Genomic DNA, 15,489 nt, shown 5'->3' on the forward strand with positions numbered 1-15,489 from the left:
AAGGTCTGAGAGTACTCAAGGCCATCAAGTCCAGCCCCTTCACTTTAGCAAGAAAGAGACTGAGGCCCAGGTTAGCCTGCTCATCAGCACCCTGGACAGCTCCTAGCCCTGGATGCCTAGCTGACTCTCCAGGATTGTCCATAAGCTGGTCTTGTGCCCTATGGCTCCCCCATGCCATTCCCTCTCACTGCCATGCCTGGAACGCTCTCTCTGACTTGTGGGATTCCTAGCTCTCTTCCGTCTCAGCTAAGGAGCCCCAATCCCACCCCGGCCCCTCTCTTGTCTCCCAACCAAATGATGTATCTCAAAGGCCTTTAGCTTCTCCTTCTCCAGTGTAGTTCAGTAAAGAACCCTGGGCTGGGCTAGGAGGGCCTGGCTGCAGATGCCACATCTTTCTTGATCAACAGTGGGATCTTAGGGGAGTCCCTGAAACTTCTCTGGCCCCCGTTCTCCTTAGAGGCCAGCAGATAAGATGGCCACTGAGGTCCCTTCCAACAGTAAGCTTAGGATTCTTTATTGTCCATCCCCACCCCCTCCCAGCAGAATATAGACTAATCCCTGAAGACAGAGGTGATTCTTCATTTTTTTTTCAATATGGGTATGCAGCAGGTGCTCCAATAATGATTGTTGCAATTAAGTTAGTAGTTTGGCTGACTAATGGCATGAAATAAGGAGTAGGGAAAGTCTCCCTGAAGGAAAGGGAACAGGAGCACATAGGCAGAAATTCCAGTTCCATGTTGAGGACCCTGAAAGGATCTCCCTTCCCATCTCTGCCCCAACCCCTTATCCCAAGAGTCACCGAGTCTAAGAGGAGGGAAGAATTTCAGCAGCCGGCTGCACCCTTTATTTTGTAGATGAGCAAAGCAGGGGACAGAAGAGAGCAGGGGCAGAACCTCCCTCTGGCTTCTAATGAGATTCCCCTGAACCATCCATCTGCCCATCCATTCATTCATCCACCCATCCATCCAATCCATCTATCCATCCATCCATTTATCAATTCATTCATCCATCCATCCATCCATATATCCATCCATACATCCATTTATCAATCCATACATACATACATCTATCCATCCACCCACCCATCCATCCATCCATCCATCCATCCAATCCATTCATCCATTTATCAATTCATCCATCCATCCATCTAGCTATCCATCCATCCATCCATTTATCAAGCCATACACACATCCATGTATCCATCCATCCATCCATCCATCTAGCTATCCATCCATCCATCCGTCCGTCCATTGGAGCATTCATCCCAGACCACTGGAGTCCAGCCCTGCCTCCCACCCATGAACAGAGAGGGATCCCTCACCCTCCAGGCACTAATGTGCCAGGAATCCTCCGTCTCTTGAATTTTCTCTTCAAACTCGTGGAGCACATTGAGCACGGTGACCACTTGACCCCTGGCACAGAGTCCCAGGCAAAGGATTGCTCCCTAGAAGAGAGACAAGGACAGGGCAAGATGGACAAAAGGCAGAGCAGAGACAACCCGGGTTACTCACCCCTGGCCTGGCTGGCAGGGGGCCTGACCCTCTCTCCCCCACTAAGACAAGCAGATTGCCAGCTCCCCAGAGGAATTGGAGAAGCCCTTCCCCGTGACAGTGGTGGCCCTTGAGTTGTCCCCCTTGGCCCCCCATCTCTGGGCCAGAATCCCCACAAGAACACACTCTGAAGTCATGGGATCTTCTCCCTCTGGCGCCTCATGGACCCTGGAAGCCCAGACTTACCTTTCTCTGAATCGTGGTTTTACCTACATGACATAAGCTCTAGGGGACTCCCAAGGAAGCCAGTGTTACTGAATTACACTTATGGGCAGTTCTTAAGTCCAGAGACCCCCAGTGAGAACTCTGTGGGCCAAAGACCTCCCCAGGAGAAGCTATTGCCTCCTGAGGCAGCCTGTCCCATGGTGGGACAGCTCACCCTGTTAACAAGATCTTCCTGACATCAGACTCAGTCCATCTCTTTCCAGCTTTCCCCCATCCGTTCTAGACCCCCAGCGGGCTCCAAACAGAACAAACGGAGAGCCTCTTCTACCTGAACACCCACCACCTGGGGCCCTCACGAGGCCTGGACTCCAGCCCTTCCCTGCCGGGCAGTTGTCCAGCTCCCAGGCCCGAGCCTTGTAAGGCCTGGAAGACAGCCAGGCAGTGGCAGGGAGAAGGCAGCCGGGCAGGGCCTCACCTCTCGGTCAAAGTCGTTGCTGTAATCGGTCTTGTGCAGTAGCTCCATGAGCTGGGCCTCCACCTTGTCTGCCTCCTGCCCCACCGCCAGCGTGGAGCCCAGCGCCCGGTACAGGAAGGCCTGGAAGGAGGCCCAGAAGAGGAAGGGGGCCCTTCAGTCTGGCCCAGCAGGGGCCGCTTAGTCAAGCCCTCAGCCATCCCCCAAGGATCCAGCCCAAAGCCTCATGTCCTGAGGAGATGATTCCCAGCCCTTAGAGCAGGCGGACACCCCGGGGATCCCCACCGACAAAGAGGGGAAGCCTGAGGAAAAGCCGGACTTGGACCAGCAGCCCAGGGCTCTGCTCCATCCTAGTCTAGCTGGCTTTTCTAGAGAGCCTGAAGGTGAGCAAAGCGCTCTGGGATCTGTCCTCCTTCCACATGCCTGACCACCCCACAGAGGACACGTCTAAGGACCCGAGTTTGAATCTCAGCGGGGCTAGGGATGACATGGCCCTGGCCTCACCTCAGTGAACCTCAGTTTCTCCACCTATAAAATGAGAGGCTCCAACTAAATGGCCTCTTCAAGCAGCAGCTCAATGATAATGGAAGAAGCTTCTCATAATAGGGAGGCCCGAGAGAGGGCCAGAGGCTTGCCTCAGGTCCCACAGGGAGCTGGTTAGGAGCAGCGTTCTCCTGACGCCTAGCTGGGGGGACCCAGCCCCCCGGTGCCCCTCCTACACAGATGGACCCCCATCCATTGTTCACCCTTGTCACCGCTCATCGCTGGGGCCTCTTTGGTGGGAACGCAGACATGGAAGGCCAAAGAGGCTAGAGAGTCCAGAAGACCAAGGCCAGGGAAGCCCATCGTGCGCCCCGTGTAGACGCTCATCACTACCAGCACTCTGGAGGCTTCTTGGAGGACCCACCTTCTCCACAGAGGGGCTCTCATAGCTGACGATCTGGTGGTTCAGCTCCCGGCTCAGCCTCAGGCTCCAGGGGGTGCCCTGCGTCCTCTTGAGGGAGTTTCTCAGAAACTACAGACAGGACAGAGAGCCCAGCAGTCGGGCTGGTGGCCAGGACTTGGGAAGAGGGAAGGAGATTGCTCCCAGCAGCCCTCCCAACTCTGCCACATCCCGATTGTGATTCCACAGCTGCGGTAATCCCAGCATGAAGACTCCCTCCACCAATGCTCATCGATCGGGGCTGCTCTGACTCTTAGAAGAGATGTGGAGCTCGGGACAGCTTGGCCGGGGTGCAGGATTGAGGCCTCGGAGAAGGGGCCTCCAAAGTGGTGTGGCCTGAGATCACCCACTCGGACAGGCTCCCCAAGCCCCCCATGGGCCCTGTGCTCCATGCCCCCCAGGCAGGACAGCATTAAAGAGGACAGCTGAAGACACTAGTACCTGGCGCCCCCAGGCGCTAAAGTCCTTCAGGCCACTATCCATGGGGGCAGCAGGACCTCCAGGGGCTCCTTCCTCCAGAGGAGGGGAATGAGCCCCCAAAAGTGGGATGATGGTGGCATTCGCACCCCAGCCTCTCCAACACCCACCAGAAGGGGCTTTCCTCTCCTTCCATCAGAATCCCCAGATGCAGCCCATAAGGCAGGGACCCCAAGCTCCTCTCTGCCAGGCCCTGGAAAGAGCTCTGGAGGCAGGAGTCCTGGGTTCCAGTCCTGATCTCAGCCCAGACCAGCTGGCTACCTGGATCAGCTTGTCCTCCCAGATCTTCTGGTTCCACGTGTACTGAGTGTGCTCTGCAGAGGGAACAGGCAAGGCTGAGGTAGCCTGGAGGCTCCCACAGCAGGTCCAGCCCCTGACACTGCCTGCCCCAAGCTCTCTTCTGACTGGAAGCCATTCAGAGAGCAAAGGGAATGTGCCTAAGTCCCCAGAGCAGGAGGGAGGTCCAGCACTGTCCCCACTTTACTGAGGGGGAAACTGAGGCTTTCAGAGCTAGAGAGCCCCATGACCAGCCCCTTCCACAGCAGCTCAGAGAAGGCCCAAGTGTCAGAGGCAGAACCTGGGGAGGAGAAGCATGCAGGTGGCATAGCCCCCCCCCCCCGAATTTCCTCTTGGGTGTTTGCTCTGCATCTAGGGCTCCTTTTCTTTTTTAACCCCTCACCTTCTGCCTCAGAATCAATACTGTGTATTGGTTCCAAGGCAGAAGAGCAGTAAGGACTGGGCAATGGGGGTCAAGTGACTTGTCCTGGGTCACCCAGCTAGAAAGTGTCTGAATTTGAACCTAAGACCTGGATCTCTAGTCCTGGCTCCCAATCCACTGAGTCACCCTGCTGCCCCCTCACAAGCATTTATGATGCAGCCACCTGTGCTGACTCCCGCTGGGAAGTGGCACCATCCACACCCAGGGTCCCCCTGCCAGACACCCCCGAGGCCACGGGCCAATGGCAGCCCCGCCTCCCGGGCCTTACCTTCCAGGTACTGGATCAGAAGAGGAATCTCCACGTCCCAGAGGTCCGCCATGGAGGGGGCGATACTCTGGTGCAGGGTCTTGAGGAGGTGGAGCATGGCCACCCCGCGTCCCTCCCCTTTGTAAGGGGCTGAGAGAAGCACCTGCAGGAGGGGAGGCGGGGGCCGGGAGAGACAGTTCGGCCTGGCAGCGGGAGACACCGGGCCAATGGGACGGAATGGCACGGGAGCCCAGGAGGGGAGGGGGGGGGGGGGGCGGCAGACTACACGTGACCATAGTGCGGGTCGGGCCTCAGCGTGTCCACTCCCAAGGCGGGGTCTGTGGCTCAGCTTCTCCCCAGCCCCTCCTCCCCCAGCAGCATCGGGAAGGCCCCTCCCTCGTGGCCATTGGAGCAGGTGCTGGCCCTGTCCGGGCTCCCCCAGCAGGGCCGCCTACTCACCAGGAGCCGGGCCAGCAGCCTCTGCGGAGCGGGGAGTTCCACTGCAAAGAGAGGCCGGGCTCAGGGGGCGGGGCGGGGGGGGGCACCTGGCCGGGGCTCTACGAGGGGCGGACTGAGGCAGATCCATCTGTTCTGCCAGCCCAATAGAGGCCAGCGGCCAGCCAGGGCGAGAGCGGGCTTCGGGGCTCAAGACCAGGGAAGAATTCAGCCATCCCTGGGCCAGCGATCTCCAGACACTCCATAAGCCCGGCACCATGCTCTCCTTTCAGGCATGGCTGGCTCCTAGTGACCCCTTTGGGGGAGGGGAAGTTCTTGACCAGACACTGCAGTGATTGGCCATTTGCTCCTTGGGCTCATTTGACAGATGGGGAAACTGAGGCCAACAGGATGACAGGACTTGTCCAGGGTCACCCAGCTAAGAAGTGTCTGAGACCAAATTTGAACTTTGGAAGATGAGTCTCTCTTCAGGTCTGGTGCTCTGCCCACTGCAGCCACCCAGCCGCCCCAGGCACTGTGCCAGGCAATGGGAAGCGGGATTCAACAAATCAAACCAGCCCTGCCCACAAGAGGCTTAGGCTCCAGTGGGAAAGAGAAGTGCACAGAGCACATAGAAAGAAATAAGTAAAAAGTGATTAAATGAGAGAGTTGGGAGGGAGGGGAGGAAGGAGGGCATTATTTGTGGCACTCAGGATAGCCTTTACATAGAAGATGGTGCCTGAGCTGAGTCTCAAAGGAGGGGAGAGAGCCTGAGGCAGAAGCAAAGAGGGAGGGCATTCCAGGCATGGGAGGACATCAGTGTAATGGCCTGGAGGTGGGAAATGGGGGATCACATGTGAAGAACAGTTTGGTTGAATCACAGAATGAGAGAAGGGGAAATGATGTCCATTGAGTCTGCAAAGACAGGTTGGAGGCGGTTTGTGAAAGGTTTTAAAAGGAGGCATTTATGTTTTCTATATCCCCTCCACAGGATAGAGGAGATTGGAAAAGACAAAGTGCACCATTTCAATTCCATAAAATTTAAGATTTTGCATGAACAAAATCAATGGAAAAAGAATAAGGAACAAACAAAATCCTCATATCGAATATCACTGACATCTAAAGTATGTGAGATCTCTGATGGGGAAGTGGCTCTTCTGCCAAGACCAACTACTTACTCTGCTTGGACAGTTAATCCTTTCCCCTCAAAGCTTCTCCAGGGGAGTACTTCCACAGCCATCCCTCTCCCTTCTCTTCTCCCTGTCTCTGCGAATATTCTCTCTCGGTTTCTCTCTCTCTCACACACACACACACACACACATTCTCTATCTCATTCTCTCTAACATTCTCTATCTTTCTTTCTCATTCTCTCTCCTCTATCTCTGTCTCTCACATTCTTTCTCTTATTCTCTCTAACACTCTCTTTCTCTTTCTCTCTTTCTTAATCTCACTCTCCCTCTCTCTCATTCTCTCTCCTCTCTACCTCTATCTCTCTCTCACATTCTCTATCTCACTCACTCTCTCTCTCCCTGCCTCCCCTCTCTCTCTCTGCTCCCCCCTCATTCCATTTATATTCTATCTTCTGGTTTCCTACTTGCTGCCTACCAATACTCTCAACTCTTCCCAAGCCCTCCCATCTCAAGTTACTGTCTCTCTCCCCTCCCTTAGACAGTCAAGATAGTAGAAAGAGACTCCTGTTGCCTCCCCTTCCTCTCCTCTCATTCACTCATGGACCATATACTCCGTGGCTCCCAACCCCATCACTCAGAATCTGCTGAGGATCTCTTCAAAGGCAAATCTGTTGACCTCTCAATCGTCCTCTCTCTCCAACTCGCTGCATTATTAAAGCCTTGGATCCTGTGTCCTCCTGAATGCTCATCCCTCCATACTTGGGACCTCTTCTCCTCTCTCTGCACTCTCTCATTTGGTGACTTCATCAGTTCCCTTGTTTTCATGATCTTCTCCATGTCGATGGCTTTTCTCAGATCTAGAAATCTAGATCCGATCTAGTATCTCTCTAGAACTATGCTCAGCCCTTTCCAGATGCTTTTTACCTCTTTTAAACTGGGTTTTCCACAAGCATATCAAACTCAACAGGTCCAAAAAGAAAAAAAGCCAAACTCCTATCCCCCCCAATCTACTTCCTTTCCAAGCTTGCCCATTTCTGACAAGGGCATGACTCTTCTTCTAATATCAAGATTCACAACCTTAGCATAGGTCTGACTGCATTTTCCCTCATCAATCCAGTGAACTGACAGATCTATCACTTCTAGCTCGTTTCATGAATACACCTCCTCCTCCTCCCTGCTGGAGAAGCCAAGGCTCTAACCAACGGTCATCTCATTCCTCAACTGGATTATTACAATGTCCTCCCCTCTGGCCTCCCTGCTTTGTCTCTCTCCACTCCAATCTAGACTCCACGTAAGCCACCAAAATAATTTCTCTAAAATGCAAGTCTAACTGTGTCTTCCCCTTGTTTTTTATTTCAAATCTATTTATTTGTTTGTTACCTTAAAACTCGCAGGGAACTCCCACCCTCCCTCACTCCCTGGCGCCCTCCCCTTCCCTGCATTAGAGAAGGCGTCCTCTGACAAAAGATACGAGTGTATATGAAAGTAGGTCTCCCAGATTTCTGTGTCAGTGCTTCTCTGGAAGTAGGCAGGCCCACGTTCTTTTCAGATATGTCTGTTGCTGTGTGTGATGTTCTCCTGGTTCCCCTCATTTCACTCGCCACAATTTCATGTAGGTCATTCTATGTCCTTTTTTAATTAACCCGAGTGTCCTTCCCTGCAGCACAATAGTACTCCATCACAGTCCCATGCTACACCTGTCCAGCCATTCCCCAGCGGATGGGCAGCCCCTCGACTTCCTGTTCTTTGCCACCACAAAGAGAGATGCTGGAGATCTTTTAGAACCATGGCGCTTCTTTTCCTTTTCCCTGATCACCCTAGGAAATAAGCCTAATAGTGGTATTGCTGGGTCAAAGGGTATGTGTGTGTGTATATATATACATATATATATATACACACAGTCTTGTAACTCTTTGGGCATAATTCTGGATTACTCTCCAAAATGGTCAGATCAATATGAATTGATGCAGAGTGAAATAAGCAGAACCAAGAGAACATTATACGCAATAACTGAGAAAAAAGCGGTACGATCAGTTCACAATCTTTCACATCCCCTCCAACATTTGTCATTTTCTTCGTTTATCACTTTAGCCAATTGCCTACCCATTACCGCTTTTCTGCCTTGGAATCAATATAAATTCTAAGACAGAAAGCAATGACTTTTTTCAAAATTAATTCCTTTGATATTCTTGACATTTAATAAAATATTTTTATAATTTAATTCATTTCCTTGAATAAGTAGATACGTTTAGATACTATTGTCATTTTATTTAGTGCTGCTAACATTATTGTTTTTCCAATTATTTAATCCTGTCTTTATTTCTATAAAAAGGGGGGGCAGCTGGGTGGCTCAGTCGATTAAGAGTCAGGCCTAGAGACGGGAGGTCCTAGGTTCAAATCTGGCCTCAGACACTTCCCAGTTGTGTGACCCTGGGCAAGTCACTTAACCCCTATTGCCTAGCTCTTACCACTTTTCTGCCTTGGAGCCAATACACACTATTGACTCCAAGATGGAAAGCAAGGGTTTTTAAAAAAGTGTTTTATAATTATATTTGTAAAGTTCTTGAGTTTGTTTGGGGAGGTATATTCCCAGGTCTTTTACTCAATCTTTGGTTATTTAAAATGGATTATTCTTTACTATCTCCTCTTATAAGATTTTTTTGATGATATATAGAAATGCTGATGATTTATATATGGATTCATTCTATATCCCACTACTTTGCTAAAATGATCCATAGTCTCAGCTTACCTTTTAGTTGAATATCTAGGATTTTTTTAATCCTTACCTTCTATCTTAGAATCAAAACTAGGTATTGGTTCCAAGGCAGAAAAGGTAAGGGCTAGGCCATGGGGATTAAGTGACTTGCCCAGGGTCACACAGCTGGGAAGAGTCTGAGGCTAGATTTGAATCCAGAAAACCTCCCAATTCCAGGCCTGGATTTCTATCCACTGAGCTCCCTAGCTGCCCTTCTAGGATTTTCCATCCTTACCATCCTATCATCTGTGAAAAGATAGTGTTATTACCTTTTTGCCCATTCTGATTCCTTCCATTTCTTTTTCTTCTCTTATTGCTATTGCTAGGATTTCTAATATATTATTAACTGATATTTGGTGATAATGAGCATTCTTGTTTCACTCCTGATTTCATGGGGAAGGCTTCTAATCTATCTCCATTACTCAAGATGTTTGCTGATGGTTTTAGGTATATACTTCTCATCACTGTAAGGACAAATCCATCCATACCTATGCTTCAAAGAGTTTCTAATAAGAATGAGGGTTCTATTTTTGTCAAAAGACCTTTCAGCATCTACCAATATAATCATATGGTTTTGCTCCCTCTCATTGTTGTCATCCCTCCCTTGTTCAGTAACCTCCAGTGACTCCCTGTTATCTCTAGGTCCAGATGCGACTTCTCTGTTTGACCCATAGAGACCCTCACTGTCTGGTTTCCCTCCAAAGTCTTCCTGGCTTTCTTGCACATCGCATCCTTCTTCCACTCTATAATCCAGATAAATGAACTTCTTGCTATACCTAAGCCATGACACTCCATCTTGTACCCCCATACCCTTGCAGAGACTCCCTCTGTACTACCAGCACCTCTTAGAATGCTTCATTTCCCTCCAAATGCTGCCCAAGTCCCACCTCCTACAGGATTTCCCTCTTCTTCTTCCCTCCAAGAAATGTGCCTCCTGTGTCTTTTACATAAACTTGTCTCTGTTGATTTGTGTGTCTTCATTTTGGTCTTTCAGTCCCCAGCCCTGGCACACAGTAAGTGCCTCATCAGTGTTTGGGGACTGGCTGTCTGAAACAGAAGAAGAACCATTCCCAAAGACCAAAGGAAATGAACCATTTTCTGAAGAGGAAATTAGAAATATCAACAATGACACAAGCAAGAGTCCAAAATCCCAAAAGAAAAGTGTAAATTAAAACAACTAAAAGGTTTCTCTCCATTCCCATCAGATTGGCAACGAGGGGAAAAGGGAGAAAAATTCACTGTTGGAGAAACTCAGGAACACAGAGAAAGCCAGGTGGAATAATGAATAGAGAACTGGCCTTGGGGTCAGGAAAATGTGAGTTTAAATCTGCCTCAGAACTTCCTAGCTATAATATGACTACTAGGTTTGTACTTCAAAGAGATAATAAAAAATGTTTGTACAAAAATATTCATAGCCACTCTCTTTGTGGTGGCAAAAAAATGGAAAATGGGAGGGTGTCCCTCAATTAGGGAATGGCTGAACAAACTGTGGTATCTGATGGTGATGGAATACTATTGTGCTATAAGGAATGATGAACTGCTGGATTTCTATATGTGAAGACAGGATTAACTCTCCCCTTGCTTATTTTTAGCTAATCAAATCAAGAACTTAAAGTACCCCTACTTGACACTAAGTAAGAGAGTTCACAAATTACTTGCTAGAGTGGATGATAACTCCAGAGGCCACTGCCCTACCCCTGGGCAGTGCTAGGCAAATTTAAAGATTGCAATTGGTTCCCATAAAATGGGGAAGAGACACGAAGTGATGTGGGGAAAGGATTATAAAAAAGTCCTGATCTTACTGTCCAAGGACTTCTTCTTTGAACTTCTCCTTTGGAGTTCTCTCTGTGTTGGTGAGCTGGCCTGAAGGAGGAGACTCTTTCCTTGGATCCTGCGTTAGCTTGCTGGGTGATTAGCAGGCCTTCCTTTCCTGGCTTCTAGAGACATTGGTTCCAGAGAGATCTTCCTTTCCTGGAGGAGGTTGCATTGGTGGAACCCTTGCTGAAGACACCACCAGGATTCCTGGTTTAAGAGACTACCACAACTCCATGTGGAGATTGGGACTTGAGAGCCCTTGCCAGGTGGTGAGCTGGACTTCTTTGGACAGAAATGATAGAATATCTAGCTAGGCAATACTTTCTACTTCCCTCCTACATTTCTCTCTTTTACTATATCTCTATTAAACTAAATTGTTAAGAACGGCTAACAGACTCATGACTTAAGAGTTTTTTTTTTAAGTCAGCAACCACAATATTACTTTAGAATTCTCATATTAACATAAAACCTACATTCTAATTTCTTACATATATGAACTGGAAAGACACCTCCAGTAACTGATGCAGAGTGAAAGAAGCAGAACCAGGAGAACATTGTACACAGAGACTGATACACTGTAGCAGGATCAAATGTAACTGACTTTGCTACTAGCAACAATGCAATGAGGCAGGTCAATCCTGAGGGACTTAAGAGAAAGAATGTATCCACATCCAGAGAAAGAACTGTGGGAGCAGAAATGCAGAAGAAAAGCTATGATCTATCACTTGTTTATATGGGTGTAGGATGTGAGATTTAGGTTTCAAAAGATGACTCTATTACAAAAATGAATAATATGGAAATAGGTATCACAGGATAACACATGTATAACCCAGTGCAATTGCTTATCAGCTGCAGGAGAGGAGAGGGAAAAGGGGAGGGAGAGAAAATGAATCATGTAACCATGGAAAAATATTTTAAAATACATTTTAAAAAAGCACTTCCTAGCTGTGTGACCTGGGCAAGTCATTTAGTTTCTGTTTGCCTCAGTTTGTTCATCTGTAAAATGGGGGTAATGACTGTACCAACCTCCCAGAAATGTTGTGAGAATCAAATTAGGTCATTGTAAAGCACTTAGTACAATGCCTGGCGTTTGGTAAGCACTGTATTAAGTTATCATTGGCATTATTACATAAGCACACTAATTCACTGCTGGAAGATCCATGAAGAAGAAGTTCAACCATTCTAGAAAACAGTTCAGAATGATTTGAAAAAAGTGGCCAAGCTGTCCAATCCTCCTGATCCCAGGGTCTCCCTCCTAGCTTATGTCCCAAGGAGGTCAGCCGCAGAAAGAAAGGGCCCAGAGACACCAACACATCCTAACAGCCCTATTCACAGGATCAAAGATGAGAAATAAAGGCAGCTTCCAAGAGCTGGGGCTCACTGGGCAAATTATGGAAGAGGAATGAAATGAATGAATGACAGGAATAGAGGAATAAGAAAGCATTCAATGGAACATTGGTGGCTTCAAGGAATATGAAGAGTTTAGAGAAACACGGGAAATCTTGTAAGAAGCAAACTAAATGGATGGAGAGCCAGGCCTGGAGACAGGAGGTCCTGGGTTCAAATCTGACCTCAGACACTTCCTAGCTGGGAGACCCTGGGCAAGTCACTTAACCCCCATTGCCTAGCCCTCACCATTCTTCTGCCTTAGAGCCAACACACAGTATTGATCCTAAGATAGAAGGTGAGGGTTTAAAAAAGAAGAAGCAGCAAATTGAGTGAAGAAAACAGAGCCCAAAACAAACCCACCAACCTACCTTTGGCCAGGACATTATTACATGATAATAGACCATATTGTACATACTGTATTATATATGGTGTATCGTACTATATAATACATCCTATAACGATGCCAAATAAGAGCACCACGAGGAGGCCCCAAAAGTGAGGTTGAATATGCTGGGAAATGGTGGTTCCGGATGCGTGAAGGCCTGGTTATGTGTCCTTCCTTTCTCATGCTCTGCCCTGTGGTCTGACTTCACAGTTTTATGGGAAGGTTCTCGCCTGCTGGGCCGGGTGTTTTTGGGAAGTGACTGATGTGTCACAGCGATGGTTTATTAATACAAATAAACTGAAACCACAACTTCCCCAGCACAGGACCTCCCGGGCCCTTGTACATCTAATCTCCTGGTACATCAGAGACGGAAGGAAGCTGGGCATCGCAGAGGAGGACACCCAAGACCACAGAGGGGAGGGCCGGAGAGTGTCCCTCTGCCACCCTGGGAGATCCAGACCTTCTCCCCTTCTCCTCCCCCTGGCCCAGGCAGATCAGCTCCTCAGAGGAGCATCTGCTCCTCTCTGGATGCTGAGAGTGATCGTAGCCCTCATATTGTGGCCCCTCACAACCAGCCCAGAGACTCAACTAGAGTTGGAGAGAAGCTGTTGATTCAAATGATAGAGCAAAAATAATGAGAATTGCTAGAATTAATACAGTGCTCATTTAAGTAGGCCTTACAGATATTATATCATCCAATCCTCATGGCACCCGGCGAAGTAGGTGATATTATTATTCCCATTTTACAGATAAGGAAACTGAGGCTCCGTGGGAGGCAGGGACTTGGCCAGGTGGCCTAGCTGATACACATCTAAGGAAGAATTTGAACTCAGGTCTTGTGACTCCAAGTCTAATTCTTGCACCCACTTCCCCAACAAGCTACCAGGAATTACAAGGCATTTCCTGCTCCCTCCCACTGCCATACGTGGGTACACTCTCCCACAAACGTACCCAAGTCTATGGGGAGATGAGTGAGCCCAAACAGAGAGGGAGCCCACCTGGCCAAGAGGACCCTGGAAGTTCAAGGCCTCGGGGTCCTTTGTCTCTCCTGAGGGTCCTCCCACAGCTCCCTGCTGGCTACGGCACTGGGGGTGGAGGAGTGTCCCTGCCCCCCGCTTAGAGACGGCATGGCCAGGGAGCAAGGCCTTGCTCTTTCTGTCTCCCCTGCTGCGGCCAAGGAGCCAAGTTCTGCCTGCCAGGACCAGAGCTGGAATCCGAGAACGGGCTCAGCATCTCCCTCTCGGCAAGGCTCTCTTTGCCCCACTGCTGAGTGTGGGGGACACCCCGAGACGAGGCCTCCGGCTCCCTTCGAGAGGTCACTCTTCCCCTCCCCAGAAGGCAGGCCATCTGGCCTGGGCCCCCACAGCTCCCCCCGCCCCCCATACACACACACACACACACACACACACACACGCACACACACTCACACACACACGCACGCACGCACGCGCGCACACACGTACGCACACACACATGCACACGTGCACACATGCACACACACACGCACGCACGCGCGCACACTCACACACACGTGCACACATGCACACACACGCGCACACACTCACACACACGCACGCACGCGCACATGCACACACGCACACACACATGCACACGTGCACACATGCACACACGCACGCACGCACACACACGCACGCACGCACGCACACACGCACTCATCCAGCCCACTGGACCTTCCCAAAGAGTCCCAGGCCCGGCCTGGCCCCCAATCCATGCTGGGCCAGCGACTTCCTGTTTATCGCCGATGAGTCATCCATCCCCCCATGCCCTCATCACACCTCCCGGCCCTGCTCCCCGGTGAGTCATCTTCAAAGGCCTTTCAGGAGCCCCGAATGCGTGTTTCACAATAGAGACATCCAGTAAATGGTGGCAGAAAATGCCCCCCTTCGCAGGGGCCGAGAGCACGAGAGGAAGCAGGCCCTCGGCGCCCCAGCCCCAGGGCCCGGCTCACTGACCTTGCCCGCTCCTGCCCACATTGGCGTTGGCCTCTTTCTGCTGGCGCTGGCGCTCCGCCAGGTTGGTCAGGCTGATGCAGATGGGGGTGAGGGCTTCGATGTACTCCGTCTCCATGATGTAGCCCAGGAGTTTCAGCCAGAATTCCTGCGGGAGAGAGGCTGGGGTGAGCCCAGCTCCTGGGCCTGAGAGCCCTGTAAGGGGGCCCGCAGGGAAAAGGAGGGAATCCCAGAGTCCGGCGAGGCCCAAAGCGGAGCACCAGAACCGAGCACAGCTCTATCCCAGGAGAAGCAAAGCCAGCAGAAGAGAACCCTGAAGACCCTCCCGAGTTCAGGCCCCGGCAGACGGCGAGGCCAGGAGGGGGCCCGCCACGACGAAGAGACAACGCGGGCCGCCGGCCAGGTCAGCGAGCTTCTCTTCAGGTCCTGGCCACGCTCTCAAGGGTTGGCCCAAGAGACGCTCCTGGCCAGGAGGAGAGGAAACGGGGAGCCCCAGGAGCCGGGAGGACAGGGCGGACCAGGCTCATCTCAGCCCTTTTCTGGGGAGGTCCAGCGAAGCTCTCAGCATCGGAAGTTGGCAAAGACTGGACAAAGTGCCTGGAAACGGAGAGTTGTGGGCTAGACGGCCCCGTGGAAGTGGGCGCTGCGTGGCGGGCACGGTGTCTCGCGCCTTCTCAGTGGCGGAGGAAGGGAGGGAAGGGAAGGAGAGAATCTGGGGCCGAAAAGAAAGGCTCGGCGTGACTTGGTCCATTGGGAAGGCCTCACCGATCTGGGCCGGAGCCCTACTGCATGAGCAGGACTACAAATCAGTGAGCAAGAGACCCTCAGGCTCCAAAGGGAGCTTGACAGGCTGGCTGAAATGTTGGGTGGAATCTAAAATCATCTTAAGCCATAATGAACACAACTTGCACTTGGCAGAGAGCCAAGTAGGCAGTGAGGAAGGCATCGCTGGGCAGCAGCTGGTCTGAAAGAAATCTGGGGGCTCTAGTAGACCACAAGCTCCATGTGAATTGGCAACGTGATGTGGCTGTGAGTGAT

General features: G+C 50.7%; 1 protein-coding gene across 3 annotated transcripts in view; it reads right to left on the minus strand.

Moving 5' to 3' along the window:
• Positions 1-15,489, minus strand: part of MROH2A (maestro heat like repeat family member 2A) — a 63,521-nt gene that overhangs the window by 30,419 nt on the left and 17,613 nt on the right. For all 3 annotated transcript variants that reach the window (XM_056808137.1, XM_056808136.1, XM_056808138.1), the window contains exons 15-21: positions 14,455-14,599; positions 5,032-5,072; positions 4,594-4,735; positions 3,869-3,921; positions 3,095-3,202; positions 2,191-2,310; positions 1,322-1,444 (exon numbers count right to left, since the gene is read on the minus strand). In XM_056808137.1, the coding sequence (XP_056664115.1) occupies positions 1,322-1,444; positions 2,191-2,310; positions 3,095-3,202; positions 3,869-3,921; positions 4,594-4,735; positions 5,032-5,072; positions 14,455-14,599 (732 nt within the window). The remainder of the gene's footprint in view (positions 1-1,321; positions 1,445-2,190; positions 2,311-3,094; positions 3,203-3,868; positions 3,922-4,593; positions 4,736-5,031; positions 5,073-14,454; positions 14,600-15,489) is intronic.

The sequence above is a fragment of the Monodelphis domestica genome, chromosome 8, assembly GCF_027887165.1.
Source record: "Monodelphis domestica isolate mMonDom1 chromosome 8, mMonDom1.pri, whole genome shotgun sequence".
In the NCBI taxonomy this organism is placed as follows: Eukaryota; Metazoa; Chordata; class Mammalia; order Didelphimorphia; family Didelphidae; genus Monodelphis; species Monodelphis domestica.